At 54.1% G+C, this 17,868-nt stretch overlaps 1 protein-coding gene and 1 long non-coding RNA gene across 2 annotated transcripts; one reads left to right on the top strand and one right to left on the bottom strand.

The window, feature by feature from the left end:
• Positions 1–581: 581 nt before the first annotated feature.
• On the bottom strand, positions 582–2,367 carry EVA1B (eva-1 homolog B). Its single transcript, XM_032160262.2, has 3 exons — positions 2,112–2,367; positions 1,624–1,720; positions 582–1,358 (listed from the first exon to the last, which is right to left on the bottom strand). The coding sequence occupies exons 2-3, from the start codon at positions 1,688–1,690 to the stop codon at positions 922–924; spliced, it is 504 nt and encodes a 167-aa protein (XP_032016153.1). The 5' UTR covers positions 1,691–1,720; positions 2,112–2,367; the 3' UTR covers positions 582–921.
• On the top strand, positions 1,153–9,434 carry LOC131384101 (uncharacterized). Its single transcript, XR_009214619.1, has 2 exons — positions 1,153–1,297; positions 9,134–9,434. It is a non-coding gene; the product is annotated as an uncharacterized LOC131384101 (long non-coding RNA).
• The last annotated feature ends 8,434 nt before the right edge of the window (positions 9,435–17,868 follow it).

Here is a 17,868-nt window from a genome sequence, read left to right on the forward strand (position 1 = left end):
ATCCACCGGATGGTGAGGGGCGGGGGAGGGTGTCTCCTTCGGACTCCAGCCGCGCGCTGGAGAAATGGCGGGCAGGAGGGGCCCAGGCGGGGTCGGGCTCTGACGCCCGGCCTAGATTCCGGAATCCAGCTGTGCGCCGGGGAGGAGCCGGGCGGGCCATCTCGCGAGCTCGGACCCCTCCCAGCTGGCCTCCCTGTCCGCTCAGAGGGACTCCTGCCCTCTCGCTTGAATGCACCTCGGCGCAGACGTGAAGTCCACCGCCCAGCCCAAGCACGCATGCTTACACCGGGGCTAGTAGCACCTTAGCCTCGAGGTCAGGGTCCCGAGGCCTGGTGTGTGTATCATTGCAATGTATGAACCCAGGGCACTGTGGGGACAGGGCGACGTGTGCCCAGGCGTTTGCCGGTAAGGAATGCGTTTTGAATAAGGAATGCGCGTGCACTTGCTCTGCGTGTGAGGCTGGGTGCAGGCCTGTGGGCTTCTGCCTTTCTGCCGGCTGTGAAGTGAATGCGGGCAGGTGTGCTGTGTCGTCGGGTTGGTGGGTGGGGGTGGTGCAGCTAGGGTAAGGGAGTCAAGCTGGGCCTCAGCCCTGGGGCCCCTGCGTGGCAGGAGCCTGGGGGTCGCTGGGGGCAGGAGTAACAGAGGGAGAGACTGAGTTACTGAGAATGCAGCTTTCTTTCATTTGGTCACTTCACCTCTTCATCGACCCCAGAGAGGGAGTGGGGACCCTGCATCCTGCCCCCTCCCCGCCCCCGGGGTCTTCTGGCAGGACTGGGGAAGGGAGCCTCTCAGGGGGTGGCTGTCCACGCCCAGTAGCACCTGCGAGCTGTAGGGGCCGAGGCAGTCCGAAGGTCTGGGGCAGCTCTGAGCTCATGTGCAGGTCCGGTACCCCGAGCGCCTTGCAGCGGGAGCCGGGGCCCATCAGTAATAGTGCATGCGGCCCAGGGTGCCCGTGCCCGTGACCGTGGGGCTGGGCCCCAGCGTGCCTGTGCCCAGCAGGTCCGGCTGTCCGGTGCGCCAGATCTCCCGCAGGATCCGCTCGCGCTCCTCCAGCCGCTGCGCCCGCTCCAGCTCCTCCGCCGACGTGAAGACGTTGACGCTGAGGGGCCCGTCCGGCTCTGCGGACAGCTCGGGGCCCGGCAGCGTGTCGTCGGGGCCCAGCCGAGTCACCGTGTCCTCCTCGTCCTCGTCGTCGTCCTCGGGCTCCAGGGTGCTGCTGCGGGGGTCCCGGCGCTGAGCCGGGCCCCGGGGCCGCGAGCGGGGCGCCCACGAGATGCTGATGACGAGCAGGCAGAGGGTGAGCAGCAGGCCGAAGCAGACGCCCAGCACGAAGTAGAGGCCGAAGCTCTCGGGGTTGGCTGCGGGGCACAGGGCGGGGGTCACGGAGGGGCCCGGGCGGGTGGGGGTTGTCCCACTTCCAAAAGACCCCAGGTTCTAGGTGTGGGGGCGAGGCCTGTAACCCCTACTCGAAGGGCATTAGGGAACCGCCAGCGGGCAAGGGGGCGGGGAGCGGGGCGGAGGGGACGGACAAGGCGCTGGGGGAGGGAAGGGGATGGTGGTCAGGGAAGGGTTCGGTGGTCAGGGAAGGGTTCAGGCCCCCAGTCTTCCGGCGCCCGCCCTCACCGCGGATGTGCGCGTAGGCAGCCAGGCTGTTGCTGAGCAACTCCATGTCCCTTCGCGGGGCATCCATGCCGCTCTGGGGGGCAGCTCCTCTGCCAGCCTGCGAGGTCAGCAAAGTCAGATCCTTCTCCCAGGCTGGAGCCCACCCCGACCCCTTCCGCGGGGAGCTCCTCTCCCGGGAGCCGCGGCCCCAGGTTCCACCCTGGAGAGAGCGCTTCCCTAACTTCGTGGCGGCCCGGGGCCCTGCCGGGGGGAACCCCTCTCCCGGGCGCGGACGCCCCTCCAGCCCGGAGAGCAGCGCCGGGGACCGCGGGAGGCCCCGCCCCCTAGTGAGGTCCCCAGCTGAGGCCCGGTTCCGCCGTCCCGGGGCGGGATGGAGGATAGGGACGCTGAGCCTCCACGCCCCAGGCGGGCTCCGGGAAGGGAAGCCGCCTCTCTCCTCGCCCGGCCGCCCCGCGGGGACCCACCGGCCCGGGGCCGGGCCCACTCACCGTCAGCGCCCCGCTTCCCGGCTGCCCGGCCCCGGCGCGTCCCGCGGCCGCATACACTGGGTCCGGCCGCCCCGCCCGCTCCTGTCCCGCCGCCCCTCCGGCCCCTCTGGGCTCCCAGGCCGCGGCAGCGCGGGCGGGACACGGACCGAGGGACCAGCGGGCGGAAAGTTTCCTCCAAGGAAAGAGGAGGGACGGGGCGGGGCGGGCGGAGAGGCGGGGAGGAAAAGGGCTGGGAGAGGAAGGGGAGAGGAGCGGGCAGCCGGGAGGAGGGAGCGCCTGGCCCGCGGGCCGTCCGTCCCCCACAGGAAACCGCCGGGGAGGCCGCGGCAGGGACCCGCCCCCAGGCCACTAACAACAACAGCAGCGAGGCCGGAGCTCTGCCTGCGTGCCGGCCAAGGGCTAAACCCTGGACAGGTTCTTTCACTTACTCCGCCTGACAACCCTGCGACGTGGTACCATTATCCCCACTTCGCAGATCAAATAAACGGAGTCTTGGAGAGATTGAATTGACTTTACCAAAACCGTCAAGATTTGAACCTGCTGCTCTCTGACCCTAAAGCCTGAGCTCGAAACCACCGCTCCCCCTCCTAGGAGGCCCCATCCAGGGAAAGCTGCTTCTCTTCCCCAGACCCTTGCCGGACTGGAAGGGAGGGAGGGGATTGTCCACCCCTCCTCCCGGGGCCCAGGCTTGAATGTGTCCCCTGGCCGAGCTCTGGTCTAGTCACGCAGGGTTAATGATTGTTGGACTCCAGCTTTGAGCCAGGCCCCGGCCAGCAGTCTCGCAGACCCCAGCGCGGGGCCTCTGCGCCTGCCAGCTCCTGCGCTCTTGTGCACCAAGCAGCTTGTGGCGGCTTGTGGCAGATCCCACCCCATCCCGCCCCCGACCCCAAGGCTAAACCTGCCTGTGCTCACACAGGCATTTCCCACCTGGGCTTGTGCATGCAATGTGGTGTGTGATCAGTGTGTGTGGCTGGGGGCTTCTTTCTGCCCTGTCTCCCCGGGGTCCCCCATCATGGGCCTCCCCTCCCTTCGTGGAGCTAGAATGAGGGGGAGGCCGCCTTGGCGGGAGCCTTAGAGAGGAGGAGGAAAGGGGGAGAGGAAATTGCAGACATAGCTGAAGGCGCTGCCTGAGGCCTGTGGGCCAGCGACCCTCTCCCTGTCCGGGCTGCAGACCCCTACTCCCCCAGTCCCGAGACTGGGTTCAAGTAAAGGGCAGATCTAGATGGGGGAGGAATAGGACTGACTCCTATGGGGATGGAAAAGGGACTCCTGGGTGTCTTTGTGACTGTTTAGTCTGTTCTGTGAGTGTGCGGGCAGGTATTTTTGCCCACACCTGTGTATTTGTCTATTAATGTGATGTATTTGAGTATTGTTGTGGGGGCGGGTATGTCTGTATATAAATCTGTGCAGCCACTAGTCAGCAAATATTGTGTATGCCTAGCACTTCCTAGTCTAGTCCACAGCATCTGTGGATTTAACCAACTTTGCATCAAAAATATTCAGAACCAAAATTGCATCTGCACTGAACATGTACAGACTTTTTTCCTTATCATTATCTCCTAAACAATAGATATATTTAATTTTTTTTCTTTGAGACAGGGTCTCACTCTGTCACCCAGGCTGGAGTACAGAGGTGCTATCTCAGCTCATTCACAACCTCTACCTCCTGGGCTTAAGTGAGCCTCCCATCTCATTCTCCCAAGTAGCTGGGAGGGACCACAGGCGTGCACCACCATGCCTGGCTAAATTTTGTAGAGATGGGGTTTTGCCATGTTGCCCAGGCTGGTCTTGAACTCCCGGGCTCAAGCATACACCCACCTCAGCCTCCCAAAGTGCTGGGATTACAAGTGTGAGCCATCGTGCTGGCCAATAGTATATTTTCATAGCGGTTACATTATATTAGATATTATAAGTAATCAAGAGATGATTTAAAGTATACAGGAGGATGTGTATAGGTTAAATGCAAATACTGAACCAATTTATTTGACATCAAGGACTTGAGGATCCTCGGATTTTGGTGTCTATGGGAGGGAGGTCATGGAGCCAATCCCCTGAGAATACTGAGGGACAGTTTGTTTTTTTTGTTTGTTTTTTTTTTTGAGACGGAGTCTTGCTCTGTCGCCCAGGCTGGAGTGCAGTGGCGCGATCTTGGCTCACTGCAAGCTCCGCCTCCCAGGTTCATGTCATTCTCCTGCCTCAGCCTCCCAAGTAGCTGGGACTACAGGCGCCTGCCACCACGCCTGGCTAATTTTTTGTATTTTTAGTAGAGACCGGGTTTCACCATGTTAGCCAAGATGGTCTTGATCTCCTGACCTCGTGATCCACCTGCCTTGACCTCCCAATGTGCAGGGATTACAGGCGTGAGCCACCACGCCTGGCCCTGAGGGATAGTTTTAACGAGGATTTAACAATAAACAGAACTGACACAAATCCTTGCCCTCATGGAGCTGACACTAAATTGGAGAAACAATAGAAGATAATCTCAGATGCTTCTAAGTGCTGGGGAGATGACAGGATAGGGTAATGTGACGGACAACACCTGGGAGTGGCTCTCACAGGGACATCCACAGTGAGACCTGAATCCTAAGGAGGGGGCAGCTGTGCCAGGATCTGGGGAGAGTGTCTGGGCGGGAGTAAGAACGTGCTTGGGATACCTCCCTCTAAGGGAAGAAAGCCATGCAGATGGTGTGTGGGTGCAGGGGAGAGTGGTAGGGGCTGCCCATGCAGGGACTCGCTGGCCTTGCTGATGAGCTTTTTTTTTTTTTTTTTTTTGAAACGGAGTTTCGCTCTTGTTGCCCAGGCTGGAGTACAAAGGCGCCGATCTCTGCTCACTGCAACCTCTACCTCCCGGATTCAAGCGATTCTCCTGCCACAGCCTCCCGAGTAGCTGGGATTACAGGCATGCACAACCACACCCTGCTAATTTTGTATTTTTAGTAGAGATGGGGTTTCTCCATGTTGGTCAGGCTGGTCTCGAACTTCCGACCTCAGGTAATCTGCCCACCTTGGCCTCCAAAGTGCTGGGATTACAGGTGTGAGCCACCGTGCCTGGCCAGGAGCTTGGTTTTTAATGTAAGTGTGGTGGGGAGCTCCTGGAGCATTGAGCAGGGGAGTGTCATGGTCCCGTGACACATTTTGGAAAGATCCCTGTGGTGGCTCAGTGTAGGGTGGGCCACTGTGGGCAAGAAGGGGAGCAGGGAGGGTGGTGAGTAGGCTGGCAGCTGTCCAAGCCAGTGAGGGCGGGGCCGGTGGAGAGGCGAGAGGGCTCAGACTCAGATGGTGTTCTGAAGGGAGTTCCTGCACTGGACTTGGACGTGAGGAGAGAGGAATTTAGAACACTTTCATATGGGGCTGGGGCACCTGAGGAAAGCCCATGTGGGGAAGCAGGTTTGGGGGGAGTCAGTTTCACTGTAGATAGGTTAGACTTGAGATGTCCATTAGATATCCAGGTGCAGGTGTTGGCAAGGCAAGTAGAACCCCCAGGAATCTGGCTGGAAATGATATTTGAGAGTCCTTACCACATAAGATGGGATTTACCACCCCAGAAGCAGATAAGACCAAACATCTGGGGTAAGGGGGCAGAGAGAGAAGGGTCTGAAGCTCGAGCCCATTGAGGGGTCTCCTGGAGGTGAAGTCAGCAAGGAGAACCAGGCCAGAACAGGGACATGATCAGCCATGTGTGATTGGGCTGGGAGGTGAAGATGAGGCCAGAATTTGCCCACTGCCTTGGCCGAGATTTGAAGACCGTCAGCAATATTGAGTTTCTGTAGGTTGTATTCCTATTTCTTCAAGGGGTGTATGTCAGACTGTTTGCACAGGTAGCTTATTTATGTGCAGCATTGCTGGGAGTGCGTGAGCATGTTTAATGCCTGCCACCCATGGGAATATCGGCGTGTGCTACAGTGTGCTTGTATGACTACGTGTGTTGTGTGCCTCAGTGCCTCAGTTCATGTGGCACATACCTGTGTCTGTGAGAGTCCACATGTGTGCTCCTCTATGTGCAGTCTAAAATTTTGGATCTGTTTCTGTCAAGCTGTTTCCATGCACCTCTGTGCTACGCAGCTCTCTGTATCTCTGCCTGCAGGCAAAAGTATGTCTGGGTTGGTATGTGACATATGTGTTTGGAGTGGGTCAGGTATGACTCAGCCCTAGTGGAGCAGAATGAGGGTTGAGATGGTTGCTGGTCGCTTCAGAGAGAGGGACGCACATTAACCAGAGTGATTAACCAGAGTGCTGTCTTCTCCAGGGGCTTGCCGTGGCCAAGCCAGGCCAGGTGGGAGAAGCAGCAGCCTTGTCCTGGAGGGTTTTGAGAAGTGCTGCTCCTGGAGGCCCTGGGGAAGGTCCCTGAAACCTTTGGCCAATGTGGCTGTCCCCATGGTCCACATGTCCTCCCTACCCCCTGCCTAGCTGCTTGACTGCCTGCTGCTCCCCAGCCTACCAGCCTGTCCATGGGTCAGCCCAGCCACCTGCTTCGGATCTCTGCAGGTGTGTCACCTGCTATTCTGGCCCTCATCCCGACTATCCACCTGCCCATCTCCTCCCTACCTCCTCGCTGCCTATCTGCCCAGGACTTATCTGCTGTCTGCTCACCTGCCTACTTCTTGACTGCTTCTCTGCGCTCCTATCTGCCTGTGAGACTAGAGATTTGTCACCTTGGAAAGCACAGAGAGTACTCCTAAAATGAAACACGGGAAGGACAGGCCTTGATGGAAGGGAGGGGCCTTGGGAGTGCTGGCATATTCAGGACCCAGTGCAAACCCAAGCACAGCTCTGCTCCCAGCCCCAGTGGCCAAACTGAAGGCTGGCCCTGGCTGTTCTGCCGTTGACATGGGCCTCACCCTACCACGGGGATAGGTCTTGGATGGAGAGAAGAGGGACACTCACCGGGGACCTCCTGAGTCCTTTGAGTGTCCCCACGACCCCAGCACCCGGGACGGCTGCTGGAAAGAGGGTACTGGCAAAAATTTGCTAAATGGGCCGGGCGCGGTGGCTCACGGTTGTAATCCCAGCACTTTGGGAGGCCGAGGCGGGCGGATCACAAGGTCAGGAGATCGAGACCACAGTGAAACCCCGTCTCTACTAAAAATACAAAAAAAAATTAGCCGGGCATGGTGGCGGGCGCCTGTAGTCCCAGCTACTCGGAGAGGCTGAGGCAGGAGAATGGCGTGAACCCGGGAGGCGGAGCTTGCAGTGAGCCGAGATCGCGCCACTGCACTCCAGCCTGGGCGACAGAGCGAGACTCCATCTCAAAAAAAAAAAAATTTTGCTAAATGGACAATAATAGGCCCAGTGTGGTGGCTCACGTCTGTAATCCCAGCACTTCGGGAGGCCGAGATGGGCAGATCACTTAAGTCCAGGAGTTTGAGACCAGCCTGGACAACATGGCGAAACCCCATTTCTACAGAAAGCCACAAAAATTAGCTGGACACGGTGGCACACACCTATAGTTCCTGCTACTCAGGAGGCTAAGGTGGGAGGATCGCTTGAGCCCAGGAGATCAAGGCTACGGTGAGCCGTGATCGTGCCACTGCACTCCAGACTGGGTGACAGAGGAAGACCCTGTCTCAAAACAACAGCAACAACAACAAAACAATAATAGGGACATTGAGTACCCTTTCTGGCACCTGGCGCTCTGCCAAATGCTGTGCACACTCCAGCCCTTCAGTCTTCCCAGTAATCCTGTGCAGTTTGTAGCATGGCTCACATTTGCCAAGAAGGAAGTGAGGCTCAGCGAGGTTAAGCTGTGCCTGTGGAGTCACATGGCTGCAAGTAGTGGCCTGGACTGCACTGCAGAGCCCATGCTCCCCACCGCTTTCCACGGGGCAACTCTAGGCCGTGATTCTCCACCCCTCAGACCCAAAGCTGCCTTTTCATAATGCTTGCTGTTGCTCCCTTTATGCTCCTGAGATAAAATTTACGGCTAATATGCCAGCCTTTACATCTAGTTAAAAATCATCCAGGCCGGGCACGGTGGCTCACGCCTATAATCCCAGCAGTTTGGGAGGCCGAGGCGGGCGGATCATGAGGTCAGGAGATCAAGACCATCCTGGCTAACACAGTGAAACCTCGTCTCTACTAAAAATACAAAAAATTATCCAGGCGTGGTGGCGGGCACCTGTAGTCCCAGCTACTCGGGCGGCTGAGGCAGGAGAATGGCGTGAACCCGGGAGGCGGAGCTTGCAGTGAGCCGAGATCGCGCCATTGCACTCCAGCCTGGGTGACAGAGCAAGACTCCGTCCTAAAAAAAAAAAAAAAAAAAAAAAATCAATGGTTTTTTGTCCTTATTAATATATAAGAAATAAAAGGTAATTATAATGTGTTTTTGAAGTACCCAGTTGCTGGGGAGGTCACAGCTCTGTGTACAGACTGACGCTGGAGTGTGGTGGTGTCAACGTCTGAAACGATGAATTTGGTAAAGTTCTGAACACGAAGTGCACGTTTCCTCCTCTTTACACAGTAGCTGCATTCCTGGAAAATTCAGTGTATACTAGAATCCATACACTCTTTGTGTTTATATGTAAAATGGAGTTAGAGCCTTGGCTGTAGTAATTAAAAACAAGCCTTTCACTTATGTTGTGCAGGATGTAGAATCTGCCTTCCTTCCAGGGCCGTCTGGAGTCCCTGGCGCCACCCTTGTAACTGCCAGTCATTGTGATGACCAGTCCCCTCATCCCTTCCCCCACAGTGGCCACAAAGGGAAAGATTCCCGCCCTTATTCATGGAGCTCAGCGTTTGAACAGGGGAGATGGGCATGATCAATAATTGGATATATGTCAGGTTGTGATGAACACAATGAAAAAAAAATAAGGAGTTAGAGAAGACCAGGTGGACAGGTGAGGGAAGACCTCTCTGAGGAGGTGGTATTTTGAGGAGACACCTGAATGAGGCAGGGAGTCACGGAAATAACCTGGCAGAAGAGCCTTCGAGAAAGAATAACCGGTGCAGAGTGTTAGGGTCACCCCGACCAGTTCCCCTCCTTTCCCATAGGTCTTACAATACAGTCCTTTGTGACCTCCACACAGCTCCCCCAGGGCTAGAGGCAACCCCCACTGCCACCCTGCACTGACCCTTCCAGTAACTGTTTGTCCAGAAGACTTCAGCTGAACTGGCAAACAGTTCCAGGATGCAGTCCGAACACCTGCTAACCAAAGCTGGCAAAAACATCACCAGGATGCAGTCAAGACACCTGCACCCCCAACTCGGTTCACACACCCTGACCCAGTTCCTCGCCCTGTAAAGCCCTGCTGCAGTCTGTAAGTGAGGATGCCTCCTTTGCCTGTCAAGGAACAGCCTGGCAGAACAAATAAAAATTGCTTCCCTTTTTTTGGGTCTACTCATCATTTCTCTCGGCTAACCTTTTATTGTGGTGCCAAAACCCAGGAAGGTGGTAGAGTTCAGCCTCCCTTTCTCCCTCTTTCCTAACCACCACCCCCCCTTACCTTGGCTGAACTCCCCCTTCCCAAACCTGCCGAAGACCCAGAGGATTTCTGGGACCCTCCCATTGTTGGTGACTTCATCCATCACTATAGTCTGCAAAGGGGTGAGTAAGAGAGACTCTTGCCATCTACTGGGACCCTTGACCGTCTCTGTCTTCCCAAAAGACCCAGTGCTGGGCCAAGGGCTCCCTCCAGCCTCTAGGCCTCCAAATCCTCTGTTTCAGGGACGCCTGACTCGGTGGTTGCCTTCTGTATACTAAACAAGACCCATGGGACTGGGGACGCCCTCTCCCGCAGTCCTTGCCACCGGCAGTCTCTCTCCTTCCTCAACCACCTCCCCCATTCACCATGGGAGCCTATCAATCTACTCTGTCTAAAGTGACCCCCCTGGGGTCGCTTGTGCAACCTTGACACTCTCAGTTTTTGTGGAAAGGTTCGTCCCAAGAGGCTTATTTTCTATTGTAATACGGCTTGGCCACAATATAAATCAGATATTGGCTCCCAGTGGCTTGAAAATGGTACTTTCTATTTCAGTATACTCAGGGACTTAGACAATTTTTGCCATTGCGATGGAAAATGGTCTGAAATGCCTTAGTTCAGGCTTTCTTCACCCTCTGTAACTGCCCTTCACTTTGCCAATCCTTCTCCACTTTGCCAATCCTTCTCCGCTTTCCAAATCCTCCTCACCTGCTCTAAGCCCAATTTACTCTCAGCAGACCCCCCCTTTGCAGCAACTGACAACTCCTTTGACCTTGCCGGCTTTCCTCCTCCCTGGCAACATCATAATCCTCCATCAGATCATCACGATCCTCCACCATACGCTCCCGCTCCTGCCTTATCTCTTTCCCCTCCCCTCTCTAACCACTCAGCTTCGGAATCTGATTCCTCCCCATCTCCGCCTCATACCCGCTCTCGAACTCAGCACGTCCAACAACCAGTCCCCATACTTCCCCTCCGAGAGGTTGCCGGAGTTGAAGGAATCATTCGTGTCCACGTTCCCTTCTCCCTCTCTGACCTTTCCCAAACTGAAAAACATCTTGGGTCCTTTTCCTCCGATCCCGACACTTATATTAAAGACTTCAAATACCTGACCCAATCTCAAGAACTCACTTGGCATGATCTCTATGTTGTCCTCTCTTCCACTATCCTCCCGGAAGAGAAGGAAAAGGTATGGCTCACATCTCAGGCACATGCTAATGATCTTCAAGCAAGGCCTCAAGGATAGCCCCCATTTCCTTGGGCAAGCCCTACCCCAAGACCTCGCCTCCTGAAACCTATCCCCCAGCCACCTTCTCCAGTATGTAGATGACCTCCTTCTCTGCAGCCACTCCCTAAAAGACTCCCATGCCCACACTGCCACCTTTCTCAATTTTCTTGCTGTTAAAGGCTATAGAGTCTCCCCGTCCAAAGCACAGCTTTCCACCCCTAGTGTGACCTACCTAGAAGTTCAACTCTCTACTGGGTCCCAAGCCATGATCCCAGCATGAGCAGCCTTAATGGGCAAACTATCTCCATGTTCCTCAAAAAGTGAAATTCTTTCCTTCCGAGGGCTAGCAGGCTTTTTCAGAATACGGATCCCCAACTTTGCCCTCTTAGCTCACCCCATCTATGAAGCAGCCAAAGGCCCCCTAAAGGAGCCCCTAAATCCCCCCAACAACATAGTCCCTAGCTTCCACAAACTTAAAACTGCCCTTATAATCGCTCCAGCCCTATCTTTGCCTGATATTTCCCAGCCCTTCACCCTCTACACAACAGAAAGGCAAGGAATAGCCCTTGGCATACTTGGCCAACCAGAACGAAGTCCTCCATCTTTTGCCCCCATAGCCTACCTTTCCAAACAGCTAGACAATACCATTTGAGGATGGCCAACCTGCCTCAGAGATCTAGCGGCAGCTGTCACCCTGGCCATAGAAAGTAAAAAGCTAACATTCGGTCAAGATACCACCATCCACAGTCTACATAATCTATAAGACCTCCTTTCCTCTCAAGTATTAAGCATTCTCCCCCATCCCACACCCACAGTCAGCTTTTTCATGCCCTATTTCTCGACAACCCCAAGTTCTGTCTTGCCAAAAGCTCCCCCTCTTAACCCTGCATCTCTAATTCCAGTATCTTCCTCGCCTCCCTCCCACTCCTGTACTGAAATTCTAGACCGCCTGCAACCACACTTCCCTAACATCTCCTCTGAGCCTCTCACTAATCCAGATGACCAACTATTCCTAGATGGCTCCTCTTCCGGAGCCACCGGCTCTCCCAAAATTGCTAGGTATGCAGTAGTTACCTTAAACCAAGTAATTGAGGCTAAGCCCCTACCCCCAGGAACCTCCTCCTAAAAAGCAGATCTCATAGCTCTCACCAGACCACTTACCCTCTCCAAAGGCAAACGAGTCAACATTTATATAGACTCCAAATATGCCTATCACATCCTCCATTCTTATGCTGCCATCTGGCAAGAGAGAATTCCTTACTGCCCAAGGAACCCCCATCACTAACGGCCCCCTTATTTACCAACTTCTTCAGGCCGCACACCTCCCAACTAAAGCAGGAGTTATTCACTGTCGAGGACATCAAACAGGATCAGATGAAATCTCAAGAAATAACAGAAAGGCCGATGAGGCAGGAAGACTCCCTTTCTTCTGTCCCTGCCCCCCTCCTCCTCATTACCCCAGCAATCCAACCCAAGTACTCTCCCACCGGAAAGGCTTCACTACTACAGCAAGGAGCCTCCCTTCAAGAGGATTAATCAAAAATCAAGAGTTCGTCCTCCCGCAAGAGCAGACCAAGGAAATTCTGACTTTTTTTTTTTTTTTTGACGGAGTCTCGCTTTGTCGCCCAGGCTGGAGTGCAGTGGTGCGATCTCGGCTCACTGCAACCTCCGCCTCCCAGGTTCACGCCATTCTCCCGCCTCAGCCTGCCAAGTAGCTGGGACTACAAGCGCCCACCACCACACTCGGCTAATTTTTTGTATTTTTAGTAGAGATAGGGTTTCACCATGTTAGCCAGGATAGTCTCAATCTCCTGACCTCGTGATCTGCCTGCCTCGGCCTCCCAAAGTGCTGGGATTACAAGTGTGAGCCACCGCGCGCGGCCTAATTCTGACGTCTCCTCACCAATCCTTCCATATTGGTGCGCACCCCCTGTACCTGCTCCTTCGCCCTTATTTCTCCTTCCCCCCATCTATTCACCTCACTAAGAGACATAACCTCAAACTGTCCTATATGCCCTGTTACTTCCCCCCAAGGGGCCTTCCGCTCTCCCTCCATCCCTACACATCGGCTCAGAGGAACACTTCCAGGGCAGGACTGGCAAGTGGACTTCACATGCCTCCCGTCCAAAAATCCGAATATCTTCTTAGCCTCATAGACACCTTCTCAGATTGGGTAGAAGCATTTCCTACCCCGTCGGAAAAAGCTGTAGAAGTCTCTCAAATTCTTGGCCGGGCGCAGTGGCTCACGCCTGTAATCCCAGCACTTTGGGGGGCCGAGGCGGGTGGATCACCTGAGGTTGGGAGTTCGAGACTAGTCTGACCAACATGGAGAAACTCCCCTCTACTAAAAATACAAAATTAGCCTGGTGTGGTGGCACATGCCTATAATCCCAGCTACTCGGGAGGCCGAGGCAGGAGAATCGCTTGAACCTGGGAGGCAGAGGTTGTGGTGAGTGGAGATCGTGCCATTGCACTCCAGCCTGCCAGCAAGAGTGAAATTCTGTCTCGAAAAAAAAAAAAAAAAAGTCTCTCAAATTCTTATAACAGAAATCATCCCTAGACTTGGTCTCTCTTGGTCCATACAATCAGACAATGGCCCTAGCTTTATCTCCCAAATCCCCCAACAAGTCTCTCAGTCCCTTGGCGTCCAGTGGCGCCTCCATATTCCATACTGACCCCAGTCATCCAGAAAAGTCGAAAGGGCAAATGGAATTCTGAAGACTCAGTTAACCAAAACAACTCACTCTCGAAGTCAAAACCACGGATCTCTCTTTTACCCATAGCACTGGCCAGCATCAGAGCCAGTCCAAAAGCCCCCTCCTTCCTCAGTCCATTTGAATTAATATATGGACACCCTTTCCTCTTACAAAACATATGCCCACTAACTCTCACCTCCCAACACTCTCCCTCATCTATCATCTCTCCCGCGAGCAAGCTGACCAGGCCCTCCCAAAACCCCACCAAGGCCCCGCCGAGCAAACTCAACTGCCAGGAGAGTACGTCTTCCTAAAAACCGTCACTCCAACAAACCTTAAACCAAAGTGGGAAGGCCCTTTCCAAGTTCTTCTCACTATCCCCACTGCAGCCAAGCTGCCAGGACATAACTCTTGGTACCATCTTTCCAGGTTAAAAAGGGCTCCTGCAACTGACCTGCCACCGACTGTTCCCTGTAAATACTGTAACCTGCTGTTCCCTGTAAATACTGTAACCAGCTGTTCCCTGTAAATACTCCAGCACCCTCCTTGGACCAACCTGACTCAGCCTTACACCCATCCCAGAAGACGCCAACCCCCACCCCACCATGGAACATAACAGATAAGTTACCATCCCTTACTGTTAAATATCAAAACCCTCATTAATGGAATCATTTACTGAGCTGCCCTTACAGGAGTTGCCTCACTTACTCTGCCCTTTGCCATAGGAAGATGTACTGTAACACCCCCAGGGTAGAACTTTAGCCTCAGAATCCTCCTCATAGCAGAATAAAGGCCACTAATAAGTGACTGCCCCTCCTAAATGTCCTGCCTTTGCCTGTCTTGCCACTTCACTCTTTCTTACCAGAACAACCCACCCTCACAGCACTCCTTAACTGGGTAACTGATCTCACCTTCCAAAGAGCACGATGTAAGTTTAGCCCAGGTGAAGCCAATTTCTTCACCTTCACTCTTATCCTGTGCCTGCTTACTCCTCCCTCCCTTCTCCTCCTCACTACAACTCCATCTACACCGAACTATCCAACAGGCACACACAATACTTAAACCAATCCTGACCTCGCACATAACTGCTGGTTTTGTGTCCATCCCTCAGAAACCATATCAAAAAATGCCTTCCTGGTCCCACTTAAAGATTGGACCCTTACCAACCTGACACCCCATCCTCGCTATCGAAGCTTCGGAGGGGTAAATGCACTTAAATGTTATAAAACCAACCTCACCCGCTACACCTTCAGGAGCAAAGTTATCTTAGGAGCACTTACATCTGATACCAAATTAGACCAACAGGCACCCCTTTGTATACAGCGCACCTTCCCTCAGGAACCCCTTTAGGCACTCTCCCCACTGGCTCATGCAACTACACCCTACAACTCACCGCACCTGCTGGTATCCAGATGCTAACAGTATACAATCCCACTCAAATACTCAAAATTTCTGGTCCCCCGAAAATACAAACCACTAATCTCAACACAATAAACTCAGGTTTCTGCATCAATTGACACAAACCCTGTATGATAATTGCAGGATGGACTCCATACCCTAGCCCCCACCCAGCCTCCAATTGTTTACAACTCAGGTAGCCAGAGCCCCCACTGGGGAACAACTTTTAGTGGACACATAATATTTCCTCCTACATTGGGAAAACAAAACAGTAGGGCTAGCCAACTAACCTCAACCCGTCCCTTCCAACCACTCACCGGGGCGGCCCTGTCTTCCTCTCTCTCCACTTGGCGGTCAGAAAACAAGATCCTTAAGGCCCTCTTTGCCAAAGACCTCCAATTTCGCCTTCCTAGCCAGGGCATATTCTTTCTCTGTGGCACTTCCACCTATCTCTGCTTACCCACTAACTGGACAGAAACCTGCACACTAGCCTTCCTTAGTCCAAAAATAGACATAGACCCTGGGGATAGACCCCTACCCTTCCAAATTCAAACATCCCGCAGATGCCGAGCCGTAGTACGCTCATACCCCTGCTAATAGGGTTAGGCATTACGGCAGCTGCAAGAACTAGAGTCGCAGGAATTGCAACCTCTACCTATTACTACAAATCCCGATCCAAGGACCTCTCTGATAACATTGATGACCTAGCATCCACCATATCAACACTTCAGGCCCAACTAGACTCCCCAGCCACAGTAGGCCTTCAAAACCTCAGGGGCCTCGATTTACTTACTGCAGAAAAAGGAGGTATCTGCGTCTTCCTAGATGAAGAATGCTGCTTCTATTTCAATCAGTCAGGCCTGGTTCAAGATGCCGTTAAAAAATTAAAGGACCCGGCTCAAAAATCAGGGAAAACAGCTCTTCCACCTGGCCCTCCTGGCCCCTATGGCCCTTCAGCTCCTGGGCCTCCTGACTACTCCCACTCCTTGGACCTGTCATAATCATTCTCCTTCTCCTAATCTTTGGGTCCTGCCTCTTATGTCTCTTTACCCAGTGTATTTTATTTTATTTTATTTTATTTATTTTATTTTATTATTTTATTTTATTTTATTTTATATTTTTTTATTTTAGAGATGGAGTCTCGCTCTGGCGCCCAGGCTGGAGTGAGTGGCACGATCTCGGCTCACTGCAAGCTCTGCCTCCTGGGTTCACGCCATTCTCCTGCCTCAGCCTCCCGGGTAGCTGGGACTACAGGTGCCCGCCACCACGCCCGGCTAATTTTTTGTATATTTAGTAGAGATGGGGCTTCACCGTGTTAGCCAGGATAGTCTCGATCTCCGGACCTCGTGATCCACCCGCCTCGGCCTCTCAAAGTGCTGGGATTACAGGCGTGAGCCACCGCGCCCGGTCTCTTTACCCAGTTTTTACAGAAGCGCATCCAAGCCTTCATCCACGGAACCATACAAGACATGATGCTACTCCAAGAATACCAACAATTTCAAAGCCAGAACCCAAACCAACCCCTACCTTCCAGCCTCTCCCCCAGCCACCGCCCCCTCTCAGCTAGAAGCAGCCTGATGAAAACAACGCCCCTTTTTCTATCAACTATTAAAAGGCCGGAATGTTAGGGTCACCCTGACCAGACTGTTCTCCTCCTTTCCCATGGGTCTTGCAATACAGTCCTTTGTGACCTCCACACAGCTCCCCCAGGGCTAAAGGCAAACCCCCCGCCACAACTGACCCTTGGAGTAACTGTTTGTCCGGAAGACTTCAGCTGAACTGGCAAACAGTTCCAAGATGCGGTCAGAACACCTGCTAAGCAAAGCTGGCAAAAACATCTCCAGGATGCAGTCAAGACACCTGCACCGCCAACTCGGTTCACACACTCTGACCCAGTTCCTCGCCCTGTAAAGCCCTGCTGCAGTCTGTAAGCGGGGGTGCCTCCTCTGTCTGTCAAGGAGCAGCCTGGCAGGACGAATAAAAATTGCTTGCCTGGGCCGGGCGCGGTGGCTCACGCTTGTAATCCCAGCACTTTGGGAGGCCAAGGAGGGAGGATCACAAGGTCAGGAGATTGAGACCACGGTGAAACCCCGTCTGTACCGGGGTGGTGGCGGGGCCTGTATCCCAGTATCGGAGAGGCTGAGGCAAGGGTGAACCGGAGGCGGTGCGTGAGCGAGCTTGGCAAAAAAAAAAAAATTGCTTGCCTGACTTTGGGCCTACTCGTCCTTTCTCTCGGCTAACCTTACAGAGAGGCTGCGCGGCAGAAGCCTGCTTGGCTTGTTCAGGATCAGGGGGCCCAAGCAGCAGGAATAGTGTGAGGGGTGAAGGGCTGAGAAGGTGGGGAGGTACCCAGGTGTGCAGACTCATGGTGTAGAGCTTTATAAGCCACACAGACCTTTGGATTTTCTCCTGCATGGAGGAGAAGCCATCAGAGGGTTGTGAACAGAAGAGGGACACAATCAGGTTTTCGAAGGCTCACTCTGGCTACCACGTGGTGCCTGGACTGTGGCAGGGGAAGAGTGGGAGACCAGGAGGCCAGAGATGGAGGCTTAGGGTGGTTGCAGTGGAGCTGTGACAAGCGGTCAGATTCTGCCCGTGTTCTGAAGGTAGGGACAGCCAACAGGAATAGCAGTGGATTGGACATGGGGTGTGAGAGAGAAGGACGAGAGGGAGGGAGGGAAGGAGGGACAGAGGGACAGAGAAAGTCAGGCCAACTTGGCTTCAGAGCCTGAACAATCCAGCCACCAAGACCATTCCTCGTTCCCTTTTCACTTCGCTAGTTTGACAGGTGCAGTTTGGCTCTTCCCAGGGACACTGGAGACCAGGGTGGCCAAAGGGGATGCCAGCTTCCCAGTTCTCATTTGGTTTGACCTTTCAGGAGCACACGAGTGGTCAGTGTGACCGCACTGGTCCCACCCATCCTTCTGGTACTTTCTCTTTCCTTTGCTGCCACGGGGCGTGTAGTAAAACCTGTGAAGGAACAGCAATCCAAGAATTTCACTTTTGTTTTCGTTAAATTG

Source organism: Hylobates moloch, unplaced genomic scaffold (genome assembly GCF_009828535.3).
Source record: "Hylobates moloch isolate HMO894 unplaced genomic scaffold, HMol_V3 SCAFFOLD_8, whole genome shotgun sequence".
NCBI lineage: Eukaryota > Metazoa > Chordata > Mammalia > Primates > Hylobatidae > Hylobates > Hylobates moloch.

Coding starts and splice junctions, on each gene's coding strand:
- EVA1B (XM_032160262.2), bottom strand. CDS start 1,690: ATGGATGCCCCGCGAAGGGACATGGAGTTGCTCAGCAACAGCCTGGCT. Junction 1,359..1,623: donor TGCCTACGCGCACATCCGCG/GTGAGGGCGGGC, acceptor TGTGCCCCGCAG/CCAACCCCGAGAGCTTCGGC.